A 25,692-nucleotide genomic window follows, 5' to 3' on the forward strand; every position below is an offset into this window, starting at 1 on the left:
GCACTCCAACCACTGTAGCAAAAGGCTCCAGGCTCATTTATGAGGGCAAAGGCGTCCTGCGAACGAAGACATAAAAACCAAACCGAGGCAGTAAGAATTGCTCATGGAACTGTGCATATATTTGCAGGAAATACTCAGCTTCAACAACATCCCTAATGTGAACTAGTGAAGGAATCCTAAGGGGACTGTGGATCTAGGCCAAGACCAAGATAAGCTTTCCTCAGCTTCATGTGGTAAACAAAATAGCTCTCAAAAGCTGTCATATGTGCCGGGAGTGAGGCTTAGTGGTAGAGTGCTTGCCTAGTAGGCACGAAGACCTGGGTTTAATTCCTCAGTACCACATACTTAGAAAAAAGCCAGAAGTGGTGCTGTGGCTCAAGTGGTAGGTCTCTAGCCTTGAGAAAGCCCAAGGACAGTGCTCAGGCCCTGAATTCAAGCCCCAGCACTGGCAAAAAAAAAAAAGCTGCCATATCCAATTTCACATGAACGAAGTGGTGGGGTGATTTTCTTAATAATTTGGTCTATCAGAATCTTCTCGAGGGAGTGTGAATTTTAGAGGGAAAAATGTGTGCTTCTCACTCTCAATTAATTGTCATAATAATCAATGAAAAGGGAAAAAAGTAGTTGATGTCTTGCCTTTTTTTAGCAATATATCACAGACAAATATTTGTTTGTTACAGAAAAGATGTGAGGGTAGTCTCTCTCTGAACATGGCTGAAGTGCTGGGACTATGATTTACTCTTTCATATGGGGCTCAATTTATGAAATAAGCTAGGAAAAGGTAAAGGAGAGGATGACAGCTCAAGACAGGGTTGGGCAGCAAAGTTCACTAAAGTCCATGTCTAAAATAACCAGCAAAATGCAGGGTTAGATGTGAGGCTCAAGTGCTAGAGTTCCACCTGAACAAGCATAAAGTCTCATATTCAAAACCCAGCATGGGGGAGGGTGTGGAGAGAGAACTGAAACATGATAAAGAATTAGTTTATAGGATGATAAGTTTGGAAGCAATAACTAGAACAAGTTCAGGCATTATTTAGCTGTCTTCATGCTCTTTTGTTAAGGTTACCCTCATAATTGAAGGAAGTGGTGGGGGGAGACAGAGGGAGACACAAAAAGCATATATTACTTTTCTCATTTCATTCATTTATTTAGTATCCAGTCTCTATACCACAGCAGCCATATCTGGAATCGAGTTCAATGCTAAGCGTAGGACTGGATATAAATGAGGACACTCAGAGCCCTCAGATGGACAGCCACAACAGCTGTTCTGCATCCCCTTGTCATTTCTCTATAGTGCCTGTCTAACCAAATGATGGTGATAAGGTAACATCTGGGGAGCTTACTTATATAAGAGTTCAATGTCTAACACTCCATTCTTAAAAAGTACCTTGATGCTCCAAAGACTGACTCAGCCCTCCACTTGAACCCTATCATTCCCCTTCTTATCATCCCACTTTCAATTCCAAAGCCAATCTAAGAAGTACATGAATGGTACAGGTATTTTTTAAATCAACCTCAATTATTCATTCTATTGACAAATTGTTACTCTTAACAAACTCTTCAGGGTTGACAGCCTAAATAGGTTAACAAATACTCTGAGCTCATATATTGTATTTTGTATCATCAACCTAACACCCTCTAAGGCTTTGACACAAGAAACTGTAGTGAATGTATGTTTTATTAGCTAATTTGAAGAATTTTCTTAGCCAATTCTTAGAATTTTATTATAATACACAAAAATATGCTCAACCCACTTTATGCCAGGTGCTGATGGTTCATGTCTATAATCTTCACTACTCTGGAAACTGAGATCTGAAAATCTCTGTTTCAAGCCAGAATTCCATAAGACTCATCTTCAAGGAACCACTAAAAAGTGCAAAACGGAGCTGTAGCTCAAGTGGCAGAGCACTATCCTTGAGAACAAATGTACAGGAACAGCACTCAAGACCCCAGGATCAGCACATTAAAAAAAAACTTAAAATTCAGAGGCTAATTCTAAGAAAAGTGCTATAAATCTAAAGCTTTATCACATCAAATAGAAGTGTTATTTTTGTATCTGATATGGATTCTCTCTATGCAGAACCAACAAAAAGTAGCAGATTAGCCAAGAGTGTGGCTTAGTGGTAGAGTGCTTGCCTAGAATGGACAAAGACCTGGGTTTGATTCCTCGGTATCACATATATAGAAAAAAGCTGGAAGTGCTGCTGAGGCTCAAGTGGTTGAGAACTAGCCTTGACAAAGCCCAAGGACAGTGCAGTGCCCAGACCCTGAATTCAAGTTCCAGGATAAGAAAGAAAAAGAGAGAGAGAGAGGAAAGAGAGAGAGGAGGGAGGGGAAGGAAGGAAGAAAGGAAGGAAGGAAGGAAGGAAGGAAGGAAGGAAGGAAGGAAGGAAGGAAGGAAGAGAATGAACAGCAGGTACTATATACTTAAAGAGGGTTAAAAGAGAACCCCCCAACTCCATAATTAATCTCTCCAGTCCTCAAAGGTAGCCCAAGTAAAATGGTGTAAGACCTTGACTTCATGTACATAATGAAGATACTATGCCTACTCATGAATATGGTGTGAGGATAGAATGATTGCTACATGGAAGGCAGTTAAAAGTATATTGTGTTACCTAAAGCACTTCTTGTACCACCACCCACCACCATCATCATTATTAAAGACACTGCCTGAGCCAGGCACTGATAGCCTCTAATCCTAGCTACTCAGGAGGCTAAGATCTGGAGATTATGGTTCAAAGCCAGCCCTGGCACAAAAAAAGCCCATGAGACTCTTATCTCCAATTAACCACCAAAAAACCAGAAGTGGTGCTGTGGTTTAAGGAGTAGGGTGGTAGCCTTGGGCTGAAATGCTCAGGAACAGTTTCCAGGCCCAGGGTTCAAGTCCCATGATTAGGGAGGAACAAAAAGGACTCTCTCTGGATCTTTAAACTGAAGGAGAGAGACCCCCCTCCCTATCCCCCTCCCCAATGTTGTTATGGTAGGTCTTATAAGTTAGCAAGGATAACATAATTTGCTACCTAGTCCAACAAGGCCACAACAGCTTCTTTCATAGTCATAACAGAGGCAGATTAAGAACCAAGACTCTCAAGGAAAGTAGTAACCACTCACGCAAATGGAGAATGTGTGGCCAATGAGCCAGCTTGTCCTTCTTAAACAGACATGGGCCTAGTGGTCTGAAGAAGTTCATGTGTGCTCCACAGGAATCTAAACTCCTGAAGAAAACTGACCTTGCAATTTAAGGAAACAGTTTGTTTTGTGGTTTTGAACGAAGTCTTAGGGACTAACTGAAAGTATCATTTACTCCCTAGGCAGAGATTGACAACCTAGGCACACAGGGAAATAGAATGTCTTGGGATAATGATTTTTGACAATCACTCTTTCGCAAAGATGAAAACGAGGCTTCATTTTGCTGTCTTACTGGGTGAATTTTTTAAATATTAAGTATTAATGCTAACATGGTAATTTATAAATTAATTAGCATTTGAGAGCCCAAAGAATAATGCCATTGAGCAATACATGGACAGTGACTCCCACAGCTCACCTTGGAAAACCGCAGCATTCTGAATAATTAAGAACTTGAGCTCCATACTGGCAGACTGAAGCAGTTGTTCCATGTTCAATCGAGCTGTTAGTTGGTATTTTTCTTCCATCTTTCTTGAACAGCATGTTGGGCCCTTGGGGAGACATACTTGCAAATCTGATCCTGAAACAAACAAGGTTTTCATGTTTCAGTAAGCACAATATCTCTCCTTTCTCCCCTATTTCTCTCTCTCTCTCTCTCTCTCTCTCTCTCTCTCTCTCTCTCTCTCTCTCTCTCTCTCTCTCTCACACACACACACACACACACACACATACACACACAAGCAAATGGCACAAAACATTTCTTTTAAAATACAAATTTTTATTTTTCAAAAATACTATCCATTAATCCTTACTTTTTAACCAATTGTCCTTACAACTTGTTCTTTTTGAATAACCATCAGAATTAATTGCCTCAGTTTGACTCATAAATTCTGCATAAACTAATTTATACTGCTACCAAATACATGTCATTGAACACCGATGTTTAATTTGTCTGTTAAAAGATCAATCTTCACTCCTATAATTTACATTTCCTGATTATAATTTATGAAGAACACAACCAAGAAAAAATGTTTAAAATTCCAGTGATTTTCAAATGTCAGGACAATCTAGGGTTGCTTTTCAGAAGCAATTATCAAAGCATTTATACTATATCAAAGCTTTGTTGCTGTTTTTTTGTGGTTTTTGTTTTTGTTTTTGTTTTTTTGCCAGTCCTGGGCTTGAGCTCAGGGCATGAACCATGTCCTTGGACTTTCTCAAGGCTAGAGCTCTACCACTTGAGCCACAGCACCACTTCTGGCTTTTTCTATGTATGTGGTACCGAGGAATTGAACCCAGGTCTTTGTGCATGCTAGGCAAGCACTGTACCACTAGGCCAAACTCCCGGTCATTGCTGTTTGTTTGTTTGTTTGTTTTTATGAAAGATCTAGAGTAAGATGCAAGTCGCTCAACAAATACATATTAATCACAGTAGTTACAGAAGAATACAGAGCCTGTCCACATGGAGTTTATATTCTGGAGACAAGAAACAACTGAATTAAAACATATTAAACATGATGCCAATGCTGATTAGTAATATAGAGAAAATAATAAAAAGGAAGAATAAAGCATGGTATATCCACACATGGAATTCTTTTTACTCATAAAAAGGAATGATATGGGTTCCAGGAGTGGGACCTAGTGGTAGAGTGCTTACCCAGCATGAATGAAGCTCTGGGTTCTATTCCTCAGTGCCATATACACAGGCAAAGCTGGAAGTGGTGCTGTGGCTCAAGTGGGAGGGTGCTAGCCTTGAGATAGCCCAAGAACAGTGCCCAGTCCCTGAGTTCAAGCCCCACAACTGGCAAAAAAAAACATTGCTACATGCTACTACATGAATAAACCTTAAAAGCATTACACTAAGTGAAAGATGCTAGATCCAAAAATAGTGCCTACCATATAATTACATTCCTATAAGAAAGTTAAAAATGGAAACTAATCTATAGTGAGGAAAAAGCAGTTCAGTGGTATTAAAAAGGAATGAAAGGTTGGAAGGAGAGTGGGAAGGAGGCTGCTAAGGAAACTTTGGGGAGTGATATATTATATTTGTTGTGTCTAATGTGTATATACAAGCCAAAAACATCAAGTTGTACCCTTTAAAAATAGACTTTCAATTACATATCAATTATATTTCAATAAAACTGATTGAAAAAATGGCAGTAGCTGGGCTACTCATGCATGTAATCCCTACTACTCAAGAGGCTGAGATCTTAGGATCTGGGTTCAAAGACAGTCAGGGCAGGAAAGAACAAGATGTTTATCTCTAATAAATTATCAAAAAAAAATCCAGAACTGGAGCTATGGCTCAAGTGGTAGAACAGTGGCCTTGAGCAAAAGAAGCTCAGAGATTGTGCCCAAGCCCTAAGTTCAAACCCCTAGGATGGACAAGAAAGAAAAAATGGCAGTGCTGGGGTTTGAATTCAGGCTTATACTTACTAAGCAAGTGCCTCTCTTAAGCCACTCTCTCTACCCATTTGGTTATAGTTATTTTCAGATAGGGTGTCATGCTTTTGTCAAGGCTGACATGAGACTATTCTGCTCTCCTATATCTGTTTCCCAGGTATCTAAGATTACACATATATGAAAACACACATAGCTTCTTGTTTGAGGTAAGGTTTCACTAACTTTCTGCCTGGGCTAGCTTCAAAAATAAAGTCCTTCTGATCTCCATTTCCTAAGTAGCTAGAATACAGGCCTAGCCCTAATGTTTTTCATCTCTAAAAGAAAAATAAGGGAGATTTGAAATATGATGGTATCAAGAACTAATATATCTTTGGTATGGGGCTTAAACTCTGGGCCTATGCTGTCCCTGAGCCCTACAGCTCGAGACTACTGCTCTACTACTTGAATCACAGCCCCACTTCCAGTTTTCTGGTGGTTAATTAGAGATAAGGGTTTCGTGGACTTTTGTGCCCAAGCTGGCTTTGAACCGTGATGCCCAGGTCTCAGCCTCCTAAGTAGCTAGGATTACAGGCATGAGCCACCAGCTCCCAGCTAAGGCCTTACTTTCTAATAAAGCAGTATTTGAGGTATGATGGACTGCTATGATTTTAAATGCCCACCCATATTATCAAACATTAAAGCTCAATGACTATTAAATCCTTAATTTTTTCAACTCCTGTGGGGTTTCTTTTTTGGTTGTTGCTTGTTAAGTACTGAGGATAAAACTCAGAACTTCATGTCTATTAAGCATACATTCTACTGTCCATGCCTTGGTTTACGCAAATTGGACTCTTTCTGTGATGACCATGACAATGTGATTTCCATTATCCTACTGTGGGAAAGAATTGACCAGTAGTAGGTCCAGTTATTGCTCTCTGATTTTACCACCATGTTATAGAATTGGTCATAGGTCCTAGGGACTAGTGTCCCCTAGTGACCGTGCATGGCAAAAATGTGAAGCTCTGTAAGACATAGAACTTTGCCCAAGGGAGACTTTGGTTTAAGGATTCCCCACTGATTTCGGAAAACTTTCTACAGTCTACTGTTCTTCCTACTCAACCCTTCCTTTTATCTTTTGCCCTCTTTCCATTTTCCTTCCCAAGTGTTTTCCCCGATACATTCATTGTACATCTAACTCCATATTGGATTACATGGTTTGCCACTGGGCATGTACTTCTGCAAAGGACCCAATGAAACATGCCAGGTACTGTGTTACAACAGTGGACAAGAGAGATGTGCTGCCGTCCCCCAAGGAGTTCACTGCCTAAAGGGATTAAGAGAGATAAACATCTAGTCATAGTAAATGAGCTCAATAAAGCAATGATAAACTGTGTAGAGAGGACATAACATCCTGGGGAAGTCCCTAAAGATCCTCAGCGAAGTAAGTTTTAATAAATCTTACAGAAGTAAGGCTTTGAAAGCATATTCAGATGTTTTAGACGGCTTTTCAAAAATTGAGGTTGTAATAAACAGCGAGGACTAGTTAGACCTAAGTTTCTAGAAATGTTCTTTTTATTACAGTATTTTATTTCCCTAGGAATTCCCATTGATTGTGGCATTAATGTACAAGTGTATGTTTTCTTTGATTAATTTAAGAAGGAAATTCATCAATATATGCCTCATAGGACATCAGTATTGGAATCCAGGGCATTGTCTCCAATCTCTCCACTACCCTCTTCTTAAGGGAGCTGCCAAGAATGGAAGTAAAGAAGTGCAGATAATATGGTATCAACCAAACCTAATCCAGCACTGCAATTTATAGTAGTGGATGGAAAGGTGATATTTAATGTCAAAATACAATTTGGGGTCTGGAGACACAAAGTTCAGACTTATCTCCTATAAATGTCAATCTCATATACAGGCCTTGGACTGATTTTAAATATGGTCTAACCTTAAAAGCTTTATGATTATCTGTAGAAAAAGAAAAAGAAAAAGATCTTCTCCTAGTTCACAGTGATCTTTCTACATGAGGTTACAAAATATAGTGTTATTTTAGCAGTAGAAATGGATGCAGTTACTGGGCTGAGAAGGGAAAGAGTCCCCTTGGGCAAGAGTAGCTAATCTAAATTTAAACAAGGTTGCTTGGGACACATGTGTAGATATGAAAAATCCCACATAGCAGATCCTTCCTTAGCTCAAGATCCTGTTCATTTAGCAAGATCTTATTTACTTTCTGGGTAAACCAATGCCCGCTGAATGTGTGTTTAAAAATCCCTCAGCTTACGTAAGTTCATAAAAATTAATTGTTGTAGATAAAACCATGTGTATTTCTAAATTCCCATTGGTGATGGCTTCCAGTTTTCAAGAATGGTAGAATTTATCTGGCTGGGTGGCTGTTAGGACTATTTTCTACTCCCACCAGCTCCAGCTAAGTGGTAACAAAGTCTCAGATCATTCAGATCATTTGTCTTTGGACTAAGTTGCTAAAATCTTCTAAGACAAAAAAATTGTTGCTCAATGTACGTATAGAAACCCAAGAATGACTTTAAGGGTGGGGGAAGGGAAAAGGGGACAAAAACATGACAAGGGGCATCAATGTTCAAGAAGTAATGCACAGGGGGCGGGAGTTTTGCCTAGTGGTAGAGTGCTTGCCTAGCACGCACGAAGACCTGGGTTCAATTCCTCGGTACCCCACATACATAGCAAAAAGCCGGAAGTGGTGCTGAGGCTCAAGTGGTAGAGCTCTAGCCTTGAGAAAGCCCAAGGACAGTGCTCAAGCCCTGAGCCCAAGCCCAGGACTGGCAAAAAAAAAAGAAGTAATGCACCCACTACCTGGAGAATGTAACTACAACCCCTCTATACATTATCCTGACAATAAAATAATATTTAAATAAATAATGACTGAACCACCATGCCATCAGTTTGGTTTGCCTGTGATATAATTCAGATTTACTCAGATTTACACATTGTACCCTTCCCCTGAATGGACCAAGTCTTATCAATGTGAAAATCCCCACTACCTCAAAAACCAGCTCAGCTAAAAATATTGAAAGGAATAAAACCTCAAATGGGATTTTTTTTAAAAAATACATCAAATGTCATGAATCAAGGTATATGTTCCAAATCTAAGTGTCTAAATAGCAATATTTACCCTCCCTCTCAGTTATCACTGACTGGTTAATCAATAACACCAGTAAAAATGATCTAGAAGCTAAGAGTGGGCTATAGATTTGAGGAACTAACACATCCATAAAACGATAAGAGTTCAAGATTTCCAATCCAGGAAGGAAGTTATACCAAAGGGGAAACATTTCGTTCTAAGTAAATTTCATATAACTCACAATCTTTTAAAAAAAATTCACCAGACAGCATAAGAGAGCTAGACATGTCTAAATAAAATGTCAGTAGTAAAATATAACCATTTCAGTGCCACAGACATTTGCTCGAAATAAATAAAAGTAGAAAGAGAGAAAGAATTTAGAAGGAATCTTTATCAACTAAACGAAGACTTATCCTGGGAACTGAATCCCAAATAGATTGAATAAAAACTTCAAAGGAATACAAATTACTAAGAAAGTGCAGTGAGAACTACCACATACTTACATAAATAAAAACCAAGAGGTCAAGTTCACAAATAAGATGTGACCAACAATAGACATAGTAAAGAAGAAAGCATTCTTTAAGTACTCGAGAAATAAAAGGCTAAAAGGAAATAGCCCTTTATTAGATAAACGAGACCATATTTGTCAATGAAGTGTGCTCTCCTACTGCTTTTTAAAAAAGAAATTCAGCTGAGAAGTGGGAAGAAAGACAAGCCTTACAGTTTTTAACATAGAAAAGGAAAAGACCCAGCCATTGACTATTGTAATAATCCATAAAGGTTATTTGAACCATTCCGCTTAACAATTTCTATTTTCCAGTGCCAAAAAATTAACCGAAGTTATTATAGGACTGCTAGTTCCCATTTACTTTGCAGGATTAAGCAGTACCTTCAGCTTGGATGCCAGTGACTCACATCTAGCTACTCAGGAAACTGAGATTTCAGGATCATGGTTCAAAGCCAACTGGAGGCAGAAAAATCTGTGAAACTGTTATCTCCAACTAACCACTAAAAAGCCGGAAATGAAGGTGCTAGTGGCCAAGCAAGTGAAGACTTGGGTTCCGGATTTGAAACACTAATGCTGGCACAAAAAGAACTACCTTTATACTATAATCTCCTCTCCTAGACTGTTCCTCAATAGCTGAACACAACTCCCATCTCCTCTGGGATTCCACAGCAATTCCACTTAGCCTGATACATATTACTGTTGAATTAATGAGACTACCAGCCTGAGAACACTAACAAGATCTTTGAGTTGTGTTTGTGTCTAAAAATAAAGAGGGAATAGAGACAGATAACCCCCAAAACTGTACATCATCTTTGAAAAGTACTATAAAATCAATGTCTGAACATCTTGAAGATGTACAAATAAATGTTTCACTTGGAAGGAACTATAAAGTACAGATCTGTAATTATTTTGAGACCATGTCTTGCTTGCACATTGAATCCAGTTTGGGCTCCTACAGCCAAATAGGAATACTTTATTCCCATGTGTACCCAAGCTGGACCACCTTACTGCTTGCCTTGCTTTCAGAGACTAACCACAGATGGTCCACAGAAGTTTCTCTTCAGATGCATACTCTTAACTCAAGGGATCTCTTCAGGGTTGGCTGTCTATGGCCTGGCATTCTGGCCTCTCATCATAGGCTCTTCTGATTGGTCCATATTCTTGTATTCTGGTTTTCCTTAATCATCTTTACCAGGACTAGATCTAAAGTTCCTCTTTGCTCTGAAGCTTAGGCTCACCAAACTCACTTGGAGATTTCATTGAATGTCTAAGATTTTTCCAGAATTGAAAGAGGAAAGTCAGCATTATGTATGGGATTGCTTAAATGTGTCCATTCTCATTCTATTGGATTTTATTCTAAGTCAGTAAATAGCAGACTATTAGCATCACAGACACTAACGGATTAAAAAAAAAAAGCAAAAACACTTTATACCCAATCAAATTGCTCACAATTTTGTTCTTACCTTATTCATCTGCTAGCATTGCAAGCATGGATAGGCTATTAAATATCAATATTTTATATGCCTTTTGGCCCTTACTTACACAGTGGGATTACCAATTATTTGTAGATTTTATTGCAGAAATTAAGATTATGCATGCAAAACTCTTTGCCTTCTTGGTACAAATTAAACCTTCAAAATGTGTTAATTAAATTAAACAAATAAAAATTCATGCTGAGAGACCAGACTTTCACACCCCAAAATAGCTATAGAACAGTTAAAGTTGGTATATAGTTATGTGACAAGATATGCAGTACATTTTCTGAGATGATAGCACTAATCTGTATTTTAATTGGGGTAGTGGTGACCTGGATATACACATTGGCTTTTTTTAAGAAAAAAAACTTATAATGGGTGCTTTTTTGTTTGCAAATTATCTCAAGAAAATTTATTTTTCATAAACATGCAATCCAGTCAGCACTTGCTAAATAAAGGGAGTTAAAGGTGCTAGCCCCTAAAGCATAGAAGGAATTTGGAGAAGTCAATGAGTGAAATGTGGATAGCTAACCTGCCTGGAGTCAGACTGGAATCTGGAGTATATAACTTATCTGGTAAGTCAGGCCCAGATGCAAGGAATCTTAAATGCAGGCAGAGGCATGTGAGTTTGAACCCAGAGGAATAATAGACCACAGGAGTTCTCAAGAAGAGACATAATATGATAAAGAGTGCTGTATAGGAAGATTAGTCCTACCGCCTGAAATTGGGAAAGGGACTAAAGAACCTCTCAAGGTCACTTCCAGTCCTCAGATTCTCTAATTGCCTTTATTATGTTCTATATGTTGGCTATTTTACTAGACTCCGAATTTAACTAATGACAATAAATTGCCAAAACTCACATTAAAGCACATTAAAGAACAGAATAAATATTAATGTAGACCTTGATCTTTACACTTCTGTAAGAACTGATAAAACATATTCAAACAGCAACAGAAGAGAATGAATCATCAGGGTTCAGTAACAATGAAAATTTAAATCTCTCTTTCTATATAAATATATGTATGTATGATGATTTATGAACAAATTTTTTCTTACTAAAGTATACACTGCTGAAAATAATAATGTAATATTATCATTAAGGTACATTAAACAAAAGAATTAATGGTATCGAAAACCAGTAGCTTCATGACTTGTCGGGAAAATAATACATACCTATTAAAATTATCCAAAAGATTAAGTACAGGTTGCTCTATTAATCAACAAAATATGTATATATCAAGCATTTTAAAGCAATTTTTAATTGAGGACAAGTCAATTTGCCATCCAAAAATATTAACTAATTTCTTTAGCATATAATAGTGACTCACTATTAGAACGGCACCTTTTCCCCTAATTAACCATTATCTAAATCAAATCTTACACGCTCATTAATTTCTCACTAATCAAGATAGGAATACAGATGAAAGAAATGGCTGCATTTGAAACCAATGGGGAAAGTGATGATTGCTGATAGAAGAAATCATCTTAGGGAATCCAGCTCAAGGTTATCTTTCTGTTATTTAGCCCTAAAGAAGATGACCTTGCAAAGACCACACCCAGGTATCAGGAGCTCAAACTTTAAATCAAAGACCATGCCATGTGTAAGGCTGCCATAAACTGTGCTTCTGTAAAAACACTGGCCAAAATGTCACTACTACACTGGAGTGTGGAGAGTTGAAAGTAACCCTGCAAATATGCCATTCACTAAACTTGAGAATGAAAGAATGAATTGTCTTTATTTTGACTGCCAACTGTCAATTACTACATGTCATTTCATGCCCATTAAAGGTTGAATCTCCACATCACTATGCTCTCCACAAAGAGGGTTTTTATTTTTTTTCTGGACCACATTCCCAACCAGCAGTCACCATGTCCTCTGGGAATATAAATTCACCGAGTTATAGTCAGCCTGCCAACCTGGTGAATGATTCATTCACCCAGCCTAGAATGCTTACTTTGTGCCAAGGCTTATGCTCATCACAAGGAATACAATAATGAACAAGGTACAGTTTCTGCCCTAGAGTCCACTAATGGGTCTACTAGAAACCTCTAAATTATTTTGGATACCTTAACTCATCTTCTTCTGCTATAGCCAAATGCCACTTAATTCCATTAATTCTGCCCTTTTCAATTGTTTTCATTATGTCCCTCGTTCCATCATGGTTTCTTCTCAATCGTTTTCAGTTGGATGATAACAACCTCCAATGTGATCGTTCTTCCTTTACACCCTTCTTCACCAAAGCCCCAAAGAGATACTTCTAATGAAAGTATATTTTCCAATGAAATCATTCAATTTCTTCAAAAGCCTCCAAGAAAGTAGAGCCAAGGTCCTGGGGTGTAACATGGGTGACATGTTCAGATACTGCCAAAGAGTCTGGCAAGATGAGGGGAAAAATAAGAGATGAGTAGCTATGTGAACTTCACTACAAGCTGATTCCTAGCTGCCTTTGAATTTGAATCTCTCTGGAGAGAATGTTTTGGAGAGCAGAAAGAGATGCATTCCAAAAGGCTTTCTATCTTTTGAATTCTTATGACCCTCTCCGTCCTCATAAAAGAAAAACATTTCTCGCGTTCTAACTCCACTCGTAGTTCAATAGTATGTCTTGTCTAAACTAAATTTCAAGTTCCTCCAGGGAAGTCACTCATCTTTGTATCTCAAGGGGCTCACTGAGGGGGCTTGATGCCTTCGACTTCAATTGGTAGGAAACCTAGAACTGTGAGTGGCCTAAATTGATTTTTTTTTAAATGAGGACATTAATTGATCCTACAGGAGGAAGTTCCATAAATGGAAGTACACACACATCCACACACTTTCTTGTCTATTTAGATGGAAGGCAATTCCTCCAGAAAATGAAAATCGGATTGGAGAACCACATATGGCACTCTGGGGTTCTAATGCAGGACCTTCAGTTATGAATTTTGCCAGACAGACTAAGCTAAAGTAGTATCTCAAGCTCCCTTAACAGCCCTTCATTAATTGTTATTCCACTCAGATAAGTAGCTAAAAATCCTGTTTTTCAGGAGATGTATGGTTTTTATTTTTCAGCTATAACTGTCAAATATGCAGAGCTGAGGCGTAACTGAGAATGTCATCTCCTTAGGGATGACAATCTGAGAGTGAGGCCCCTCCTTTGTATATGAAGGGAAGGGAACGAGCTTTCCCCTGTCAAAGTTAAAATATTACTACTATTGGTTCTGCTACCAAATCAACTGTGTGACTTAATCAAGTGCCTTCCCAAATCTGGGTCTCTTTTCCTCACAGAGATTTATTGGCCTAGAGAGGCTGGACATGTGGCTCAGTTGGTAGATTGCTAGTCAATGAGCCAGTGTCAGGTATCAAATTTGAGTCCCAAGCTTGGACTAAAAGAAAAAAAAAGAGAGGTTGGGCTAGAGTGATATAGTCTAACTTCAGGGCAGTCAATATTTGCAAATTACAATCGAGCCTGGTCACTGGGAGGACACAAGTCAGGTAGAGGACTAGCCAGCAAAAATCTTGCTCTTTTAGGAAGACTTTGTCCATAGAATGCTAAGTGAAACAACCAAGCTTTATAGCAGCCCATATAATAAGCCCATACCTGTAATATGGTACCATAGCCTATGTAATAACTCTTCTATGTATCCATGTATTTCCAGAGGCTGCCTAAGGGTAGAGCCCTGGTAAGAAAGCAAGGAAGGAATCTAGAATTAGACAGGCTTTGGTGTAAAACACTAGCCATTGGCACTGGCTACTCAAGAGCCATGTAATCTTAGGCAAATTACTTGTCTCTGAGCCTCAACTTATATATACAATGGGGATGACCACATCTCTCCCTCAGAGTGTATGTGAGGATTAAACTAAACTCTTATTTAATGGTTCCCCAAATACAAGCTTCCATTTCCTGCTTCCCTGATTTGCTTATACTATTCCTATCCCTAGAGTGCTCTTCCTCTAGCTTCAGCTATTAAAACTACATCCATACAGTCTCTCTGCTATCACTTTCTGAAATATTTTCCTCCCTCCAATGTCCAAATAAATCCTATGAGCTATCACCTTAGCATACTATCTACTCCCTTTTCTTTCTCCTCTTCCTTTATTGTTGCTGTTGCAAAGTACACTTATGTAGCCATTGGTACCCTTGTCTTATCTCTACTGTTAGATTGCAAGCTTCTGTGAACCAGTTCTGCACTCACTGACATGACCTGTTATATGCACACTCAATAACTGCTTGTTGAATGAACAATCAACAAAGAGAGCCTGATGTTTTGCCATAACAAGCTACCTGTTTCTTGAGGCATTCTAGAATAATTATAGGAAGCAACATCAGAGATACTACTGCACTAAGTAGGAGGTGGAAGCAGGTAGCTTTCAAGACAACTTTCAGGAGTCATACTCTAACTCACCAATCTCTTCACACATCCAAGTTGCCTGTGACACATTATGAAATCGTAAAGACAGATGACACATGGTCCTAAACGCTAGAATTGGTCCTTTTGTCATCAACAAAGATAGCATTTCTTCAGACAATGCAACATCTGTGACAACCATGTATTAACTACTTGGCATGCAAGTTGTCCCTAAAATTCAGTGAATATGATGTTAAAAGGCAGTGTTTGGTTTTACAGATGTTTCTGGCACCAAACCTTCCTATCACTGATATATCCACATATCACAAAGACTAGATGGGAAGCTGTAAATGGATGAAAATTGATCCATTACCTTGATCCTTCATATCAGATAAAAGGACCTCTTTTCGGATGTATAGTAAATAATCACAGTTTTCCTGTGGCTAAAATACTTAGGGGGGAAATATGGGGTTTATTTTGTGTGTGAGTTCAAATCCCAGGACCTGAGGGATTGTCCCTCAGATTAAGCTCAGATACTCAAAGCTGGCATTCTCACTTGAACCACTTCTCCATTTCCTGCTTTTTCATACAAGCTCTCTTGTACCAGCTGGCCTCAAACCACCATCCTCACATCTCAGCCTCATCAGTAGCTAGGATTCCAGGCAGGTGTGAATCACTGGTGCCTGGATGGAAAAAAATGTTTTTTTAAGAAAAAAAAATACGAAGAGTCAGGAGGGAAGACATCATGTTCATCATCTTGGCCTGTTCTCTTTGTTGTGATCCAGAGTTCCTTCTACTACTCAAATCTTCAAGTTAAGCATTTGAAAAATGGGTTGACAACAATTGCCTCCTCCACTTCCACCTCTACTCTTATGGGAAAATGCCCTGACATTTTACAAGCAACTTTTTTTGTCAGTCATTGGGCTTGAACATGCTGTTCCTGAGATCTTTCAAAACCAACTTTTTTGGGTAAGAAAACTTGGCAGAGCTTTAGTAAGTAAGTAGACAAGCAGACAAAAAGCAAAAAAAAAACAGAGACATGCTCTATCAGAGTATGGGTGCTCTACAGGAGAAACACCACAACCAACATTGTAAGAATCCCTGGAACCACTCAGCTTAGAGTAGAAAGCACTGATAAATGGAGGAAGGGGAGTCAAGAGGCTCCAGAAAGCTCATATCTTGAGTAGGTTGAATGGTGTTCTGGAAAAGATAATGTTTATGTCCTCAATCTCTGGAACTTGTAAATGTGACTTTATTTGGGAAAGCAGTCTTTGCAGACATAATTAAGTTAAGGATCTGCAGATAAGATCATCCTGGATTATACATTTAGACTCTAAATTCAGTGATGGCTGTCCTTCTAAGGGACATAAGAACAAGCAACACAGGAAGAGTAATAAGCCATGTGAAGATGGAGACAGAGATTGCCGTGATACAGCCAGAGCAAAGGAGACACCAAAATCTGGGAGAGACAAGGAAAGGAGTCTTGCCCAACTCCTTTGCAAAGGGTGCAGCCATGCAGATTCTCTTATCTTGGTCTTCTGGATTCCAAACTGTGAGAACAAATATTTGTTGCTTTAAGGCACCACATTTGAGGTGACTTGTTTTAGCAGCCATAGGAAACTAGTCATCCCTTCCCCCACTGTCTCACTAAACACACCCTCCTAGTGTCATCTGAATTGTTTCATCTTGGGCAGGTTAAGCCATTCATCCAATGCTGTCTCAAAGTCCAACACTCCTTTGGGAATTGGCCTTGTCATCTGAGACTAAAGAGTTTACTTGAGATTGTCCTCTAGCACTGGAAAGGAGGACTTGAAAGAAAGGAAGTGGAAGCAGCCCAGAAGACTTGCACAGGGAATGAACAGAACCCAAATCAAATTCTACTTAGGGTCATTCCTGAAAAAGTAATATTGGAAGAACCCAAATAGTACTTTGGTTGGTATTGTTTTGCTGGGGCTGGGACCCAGGGTTTTCTACATGCAAGGCGAACAATGTTCCATTGAAGCTGAGTTCCCTCATAGTTCTTTAACAGCAATAGTTACACATAATAAAGAACCAAAAAGAAAAAAAAGGTCCTGCTTCAGCTGTTGACCCAAAGTCTTGAAAGTCTATTGAGAGAGTGCTCAGACCATTCCAAATGCTTCATTTTTACTGCTCAAAGACACTTGTTTTCTTAGACTTAACAGATTAGGCGTGCTTTGAATACATGAAAAAAAAACATTGCAAGCTATTAGCAATTAAATGATCACAAAGGAAGCCAGGTAATAATGAAAGATGGCTATCAGTCTGGACCTCCAGGCCAACACTTAGGTTTAGGCTTCTCTTCACATTTACCCCTGCCCTGGTCCTCACTATTTCTGGAGATGTTGTTTAATCAGCTCCCAGGCAAATCTTTCCAATGCCCAATTGCCCTGACTGTTAAAGATGCTTCTTATAGCTCTAATGGCTAACCTAAATTTCCGTTTCAAGCCATTGCACCTTGTAATTACATTCTCAGCCACTGTAAATAATCTGTGCCTTCTATTATATCTTTTCCTATGATAGGAACCTGTGGAAAAGGGAATCAGTTGCCTGGTTAGTATAACATACAACATTGCACCTAAGCAAAATGCAAGCAAAGAAAATCAAACACTCCTCCTCCCTAAGAGTGCTGTTTTTATCTCTTCCTCCCCCCCATCCTTCAGCTTAGCCCAGTATACCCAGACATGCTCTAGTGCTGTGGCATTTATGCCATCTTGGGGAATAGCTGGGTAAATGCTCCAGTGATTTTCGACATCTCCAACTTGCTGTTGTGTTAGAACTGGAGTTTCTGAAGGAAGTAGAAAGGAGAGATTGTCATCCTCTTTCCCACAGTTTGTAATAGGAATCAAAATGCTCACTAATTACGACCTTCCTCCCGAATGTGACTAAAGTCTAGACTGCGTGGCAATTCTTTCTGTAGAAGCAAAGAGATTTAATGGAGGAGAAAGGAGAAGAGAAAGGAGTTGACAAGCAAAACATTGCAGAGCAGCCATAAGCAAATAGGAGACAAAAGGAGTGTTCAGTTACCTGAAGCTAAAAGGATATTGCTTCACAAGCACACACACACACATACACATACACACATACACACATACACACACTCGCGTACACACACATACACACACACGCGCACACACACATGCTAGTGAGTTCCTTTTTCCCTGAAACAATCAGTCTCTCAATGTAAGGAAAATCTGAGTTATCAATGCAACATATGAAAGATTTTTCAATAATACTGGAATAGTAACTTTTTCCCTCTTTGTTTTCTTCAGGAACTATGAAAAACAAAAATAAATGATCAAACAGATAGTTTGGAATTTTTTTCCTTCCAGTGTCCTCAATGATTTTACTCAAAAAAGAAAAAGCAAACTCCAAAAGTGCTAATAGGAACTCTATTCCTTCATTGTACTGTAGGTGATGGAGACACCAGAGCTCTCCAGAGCCCAAAACAGGATTGCACATGCCGTGCCTGAAGGGCTCCAGATCAATTCCAACCATCAAGATAGATCCATGGTACCTTTGTGGAGGTCCAGTTATTTCACTGAAGAATATTTGCCTCATTTAATTTTCACATTTTTTACCAAGGAGATTGCAATATAAGAAGAAATGGTGACACAAGAACTATGGAACCCATTATTCCAAATTTCTGACTGTGTACATCTAAACGCCAGTTCCAAGGTAACTAATACTACAGGAAGCTGACACTTGGGTTGGAAATGGGATGCTAGATTTACAGAAGCAGTTCAAGTTAGATGACCTGTGTTAAACAGTAAAGGAAATGCGCATGTCAAAATGCTACTGGGCTGGATTCAGGATGCCGCATTGGCACAGGCTTAAGCCACTGCATTCCTTCTCCACAAAGAGTACGGAGACTTCTCCATTCATGGGTTTTTCCTTTCTATATATCTACTTCTACAACCAAGAATAGAGAAGAAAATATTTGTTTTTGAACCCCTACCATTCACACACTTCTTAGCGTGTTAAGCTGATCACAAGAATGGGGAGTAAGCTGGGCACAGGTGGGCTCACACCTGTAATTCCAGCTACTAAGGAGGCTGAAATCTGAGGAAGGTAGTTCAAAGCCAACCCAGAAGGAACATCCAAGAGACTGTTATCTGCAATTAACTACCAAAAAAAAACCAGAACTGGAGGTATAGCTCAGTGGTAGAGCACTAGCCATGAGCAAAAAGGCTCAGTCAGAGATAGCACCTAGGCACTGAGTTCAGGACCAGCACACAAACACACACAAATCCAAAAGTCAGTGAGAAGCATCATAACCCAGGATATGATAAGGCCACCTGTACAGCCATGTTCATCTCTGCACTATTCACAATAGCCAAGTGATGTAAACAACCCAAATTCCCTACTACAGATAAATGAATATCAAAAAGTGTGGTACATATATACAATGGAATTCTACATAGCCACCAGACAAGATAAAATAATGGCATTCACAGGGAAGTGGATGAATCTAGAGCAAATCATGTTGAGTGAGACAAGTCAAGACCTAAGGAACAAAAGGCGCATGGTCTCCTTAATATGTGGCTATTAGATCCAAACAGTACAAGAGCGAGGACTCAATATTTGGGTACTCAAGGTCATTGACATGATCTTGGAGATATAAATATGATTACATAGACATACAAATCTATGATGGGTTATATGCTTTATAGATAAAATGATATATTTTGTAGATCGATATATATCTATGACATACAAACTCAGCTTAATTTTAATTTTGTTCTTAAATTTATGTGCCAATGATTGCATATACAGATTCCATTCTTGAATGCTTGTTTATTAAACTGGACATGTGAAATATGATGTAAGAAAACAGTGTTAATAAAATCTTTTAATAAAAAAAAGTCAGTGAACAACTTGGCTCTGGAACCAAACAAATTGGATTACATTCCGTTTGTAGCAGTTCAACTTTGGACAAGTTTCTAAACCTTTCAAAGCCTCAGTCTCCTCATCTGTACAATGGGAGAAATCCATACTACCACCTGGTAGTGCTGTTGTGAGGATTAAGTGGGATATTGCCCATAAAAGGCTTAGCACAGCGCTTGGCTCAATAAATGTTAATGATTATTAGCACCACCCCCACTGCAGGTGCTCAATAAAAACCTTGCTGAATTGAAGTCACACCAATGTGAATGACTAGCAGATGTGAAGGCTTTTTTTTTTCTTTTAGGGTTTTTTTTCCCCACCTCACTCTGCACCAGTTGACCTTTGAGATTTTGTTTCCAGATTTTTTTTCCAGAAAGAGAAAAAAAGGATAAAATAAAGGTGAATCTTAAGCTTCATTTTTGGTAATATTCAGTTTTTCATTCAGGGCAGGAAACCAAGTTTGACAAAGTCAGACCCATGATTTTCCAAGAGATATGACAAGGCCATTAAAAACTCTAAAATGAACGTTGTGTAATGAGCATGAATCGGAATACATTTCAACTTCCTCCAGAGACAACATCCTTGTATATATTTAAAGTGTACTTGTGCACCAAGAGAAAACCAAGACGCTAAAACAGCAGAATTTCCTCCAAGGTGGGGGTGGGTAGGCAGCACACAATTGTCATGAAAATTAACCCCTGAAAATGCACAGGATTTTATTACCAAACGGATGCCTAAGGAGATTACTAGATTTTTAGGGTCTTTACTATAAAGAGAGCAACCTGCATGCCTGAAATAATTAAGAAGAAGAGACTCAATTATCTAGTAATCTGAAATTTCAAAACACCCTGCTTACCTAAATGAGAAAAGCTGCTTAGACTAAAGCATCATTACTTCTATTTTAGACAAGCCTTAGCAAAGATATACAAGAGCTAAAGAATGAGACCCCACATTCTTCTCAAAGCCACAACAATGCCTTTTTATGTAAATAGGATTTTCAATAACACAACGGAATCTGCAAAAAAATGTTTTCATTATTGTCTCTGAAAAAAATGCAAACACAGAAGATGAAAGTCAAGGGGCTGCCGCTATGATGGGTACTGAATATTCTAAAATATTTATTCTATGTGAGTCTGAGCATGGATGCCAAGTGAATCTAAGACACTAACTGGTTTTCCCTTTTAAAGAAAAAATTTCAGCACCTATATAAGGAAGCATAAAGGCTTCTCTGAATGCATAGCTATCCAAAAACTCAGTTCCAAAAGAAATGAAAAGTAGTAATATATATCTATTTGCCTTTATTTGGCAGACCCTTTCAAAATCTGCTCTAGAATATAAATATTCTTGCCTTCATCATCATCACCTTCTGACAATCAAATACTGCCACATGACTATAACAACCTCTAGGCACAAACTCAAAGCTCATTAAAGACTATATGAAAGCCATTTATAGAAAAACTAAACAAAGAAGGAAAGAACTATTAGGAAAATTAATTTGTCCATTCATACTTTTGACAACCATTACTATTTGTTTGAACCTAAGCGTCTAGCTCTTTTATGGACAGGTATTGATTACTACAGAGAGAGCACAAATCTAGAGTTTTCAATTGACCTTGTGCAGTTCTTTTTTTTTTAGTTGAAGAACTGGGGTTTTTAACCTGTACTCTGTATATCAGCCTTCCTGTTGCTGTTTAGGCAGCTGATAAGAAGCAGAAATCCGTCTTGCTCATTAGGCCATTAACTGCTGTTAAGCAAAGGGCTGGGGAGGGGCGTGCTCAGTGGCCCAGAGGAATGTGCAGGACTCCACATATAAAGCCAGCCCCGATCTGGGGTTAAGAATTTAACCTTAAAAGGCTGACAAGTCATAAATTTGCCTGAGGTTCATATATATGTGTGACTTTCACAGTTTATATTTCCTAGCCAGGACCCGGAGTCAAAACATGCTCCCTGATTAATGAATGGTGCTAATTGTTATTCCTGACTTGAGAACATTAGTCTTTATCCATAATATTTTCTTAAAAAACACAAAATCTCATACCTAAGACTCTCAGACTTAAAGGAAGTTGGATAACTAGTCAGACAAAAATTAAGAAGAGGAGACTAATGTTTTCTATTATATGGTAGTACCATTTGGGTAGGCAAGATTGACTCCAAAACTTCCATTTCATTGTGTCCATCAAGTAAAGTGCATGTAAAGGAATGTTCTCCCGATCTAAACATCTGAGATAAAGCAACCATCTGCAACTACAAACACACACACACACACACACACACACACACACACACACACACACACACTCAATGAGCTAGAGGGAGGGGGAAGTGTTTGAAATGTCTTCAAGCACATTCTATCTACTTATCTTGTAAAATATTTATGCTTTAGTGTATAACTTGACAATCTTGGCCAAGCTTGGGGAAAAATAGTAGATATAGGACCAACAAAATATCCTTAGAAGTATAAAGACAAAGAAAAAAATACCAAGGAACAGTCCAATTGGAATACAATCTCAAATGTGAGATCAAAATTGAAACTGGGATGATAAAGCCCCACCAGCGACACAAAGTCCCTGAAATGTGAGAACTTCATCAAGGGAAAAGTAGGATATCATTTTGGTTAGCCTACATGGTAGGTTGTCAGATCTACCCCATGTTATTATTGTTTCAAAAGAGTTCCCTTGTCGTTAGAAGAAAAAAGAAAGGAAAGTTTTCGATGTGTTTTTTTTTTTCAAAAAGAGATTCCTAAGAACAAAATGTCATTTGCATTCATTGAGAATTATGACAAAGTGAGAAGGAATGTAAACTACATAATATGGCTTGAGGTACTCCAGCTATATCTAGCCTTGTCTTGTCTGCACAAAAATAAAAGCATTTAAAATACTCAAGGGTTCTTCGAAAGTGGAATTTACATTCATTAGTGCACATAGTAGAGCTCTTTATGTTCAAACTAAGGAAGAGAATTTCACAAATTCCCAAGCAAACTAGGTCCCCAAATCACATGTGTGGGAAAGAAATGAGAAGTGTGTGTAATCTCCAGAATCAGTAGGTGCATGATGGTGTGGATAAGGCAAAGGAAGATGGAGGAAGAGAGAAGAGAAGGGAGGAGAATCAGGAGCTGGAAGAAAAGGAAATACAATTTCAAACTAGAATGAAGAAAAAAATAGAAAACATTTTTTTAAGAAACACAAAACCATTCAATAAATATAACAAACCATAAAACACCTTCTGTTTTAAATTATACCCAGTGGAGGGAGTGTGTGAGGGTGGGAGGAAAGAAGTGGAAAAGAGGAAATGTGGGGAGCTGTCTGACAGGCAGATGGAGGGTTCCCCCATAAGCTTTGGAGGTGTGCAAGGCCCCAGAAGGCCTACCACTAGGGTGCAAAAAACATTCCTGTTCTTTTCGCTCTGAGGTGTGAGGCAGTAACTTAGGCCACAGTTTATTACTACTCCATGAAATGCTGAGAGCTTTTCAGGAATTTTACCCATAAGTTAAGAGTTAGTAGTAACTCTCCAAGCTACTAGAACCAAATTTCAAAATAAAATTGGATATTGTTAGGGGGAAAAGCTGAATGACTGAAAACACGTGAGTTCCTACCTCACCCTCAGGCTTCTGAAATGAGGTAACCTTACTTTCTCAAAGAACAAAGAAATGGCAGTCTGACGGCTTGAAGGCCCCTCCCCCCCCAAAAAAAGTTCAGGCAATTTGATGAAATTGACCTACAGCAGTGAAGTTTCAAAAGCAAGAAATGACTTAGGGTTTTAGAAATTAACATTTATAGAAAACCTTCAGAAGACCATAGGGGAAAAATAAACCTTTATTCCAGAAATAAACTTTGAAGTTGTAAAACAAAGCAGAAAATGTTTCTGAACACAGGAGGACCTCGTAGAGATCCAGATCACAATCCTTCCATGGTTCTTTGAATCCCTTCAAAAGTTCTACTTGATCTTCTCCGGGTAGCCAAAGATGTTCCCCAGAATACCAGCAAAAGACAAAGGGAGAATCCATTAGTTTCCTCAAGTAGGAGCAAACTGTGCTCACGAGTTATTTGTCTCTGGCCACATAAAATAAGCTAAGGCCAAGACTAGACATTTTACCCATATAGGGGCACAAAGCAGTATTTTCTGAACTAGTCACAAAGTTATGAGCAGACTAGAAAGATCCTGCTGGCATTCACTGTCACAAGCTCATTCTCTCTCTCTCTCTCTCTCTCTCTCTCTCTCTCTCTCTCTCTCTCTCTCTCTCTCTCTCTCTCTCTCTCTCTCTCTCTCTCTCTCCTCTGTGTGTGTGTGTGTGTGTGTGTGTGTGTGTGTCTCAGTCTCTGTCTCTGTCTCTCTCCCTCTTTTCCTCCACTCCCTCCCCCTCCTCTTTCTCCCTTCCCCAATCCATGGCTAAAGGTCTCTAAGGGCATTTCACAAATGTGAAAAATTTTAAGGACATTTACTCCCCTATATATGACACTCTTTCAAGGCTTTTGGGTGTGTGTGTGTGTGCCTGTCCTGGGGCTTGAACTCAGGTCCTTGGCATTGTCCCTTGAGCCACAGCTCCACCTCTGGCTTTTCTAGTGTTTAGTTGAAGATAAGAGCCCACAGACTTTCCTATATAGGTTGGCTTTGAACTGTGATCCTCAGATCTCAGCTTCCTAAGTTGCAAGGATGACAGACATGAGCCAGGCTTCTCCCAAGTTTTTTTACTCTCATTGGAGTTACATATGGAAGTAACCTTTCCCCAACTGCAAATCACCTGGGATCCCCAGGTTTACAGAAATAAATATTCTGATTCAGTAGGTATGGATAAGGCTGCCTGAAATTCTACATTTCTTGCAAATTACCAGGTGATCCTGATGCTAGTGATCCATGGAGAACACTTTACAGAGCAGAGGACAAGTAAGAATCGTGTGACATACTATAACATGATATAAAGCCAGGGATGAAGTAGAGATAGAAGGTCTCAAGGGAGAAATAGTCACATTGTGGGGTATCACGGAGTGACATAGCACTGTACTGTGACTTTGAAAGGTAGAGAAGACTATCAATGGTGATAAGATTGTCAGGTGGACTCTAAAGAAAGGCTGGGTGCTGGTGGCCCACATCTGTACTCCTAGATACTCAGGAGGCTGTGATCTGAGGGTCATGGGTAAATAACCAGCAAAAGCAAGAAAGTCTGTAAGACTTATATCTCCCATGAGCCACCAGAAAGTAGCACTGTGACTCAAAGTGATAGACCCCTTGACCTCAGGGATAGCATCCAGTCCCCAAGTTCAAGCCCCATAACTGATCAAAGGCTTAGAAATAAACAACTACATAATTCTGAGTAAGCAGCCTAGTGTGAATAAACAGAGTGCACACACATGCCATGGGCCATGGTGGAGGTAGGTTTGCAGGATGTGGCCATTTTTTGGGGGGGGAGGGAGGAATGTCATATGGAGGTGAAGTCAATGGCAATTTCAGTATTTCAAGTGTGGGTATCAGAGATGCCACCACTACAAATGCATAACATTGGAGAGCAATAGGTCTGTACTGGAAAAGAAAATGATGGTGTGTTGTTTAGCTTAACAACGTGAAGCACTACCAGACTTTCAGATAGAGATATCCAGTAGTTAACTGGGAGATTCTGAAGTAGAGAACAAGGAAGCGGTACATATGGAAAGAAGCAGTGGAAACCATTCACGTGATAAAGTCAGTGCAGCCATGAGGATGTGTGTGGGAAGGAGCAAGAGCCAATGGGAAGGAGCAAGAGCCAATGCAAAGGGCAAAGGACAAATGCTACTGGAATAGCTACTTCTAAAAAAGATTAGGAAGAAGAAGGCAAACAAGCAAAGACAGAAGCAAATAGGAGGGGATCTCACAGCACATGGTACCATGAAAGATACAGGAATATA

The 25,692-nt window shown here is 39.1% G+C and overlaps 1 protein-coding gene across 1 annotated transcript in view; it reads right to left on the reverse strand.

Moving 5' to 3' along the window:
* Gpc3 (glypican 3) overlaps positions 1-25,692 on the reverse strand; it is a 406,231-nt gene that overhangs the window by 368,225 nt on the left and 12,314 nt on the right. The window contains exon 2 of the mRNA XM_090326767.1: positions 3,545-3,706. Within this exon, the coding sequence (XP_090182893.1) occupies positions 3,545-3,706 (162 nt within the window). The remainder of the gene's footprint in view (positions 1-3,544; positions 3,707-25,692) is intronic.

Source organism: Megascapheus bottae, chromosome X (assembly GCF_031878675.1).
Source record: "Megascapheus bottae isolate mThoBot1 chromosome X, mThoBot2.hap1, whole genome shotgun sequence".
In the NCBI taxonomy this organism is placed as follows: Eukaryota; Metazoa; Chordata; class Mammalia; order Rodentia; family Geomyidae; genus Megascapheus; species Megascapheus bottae.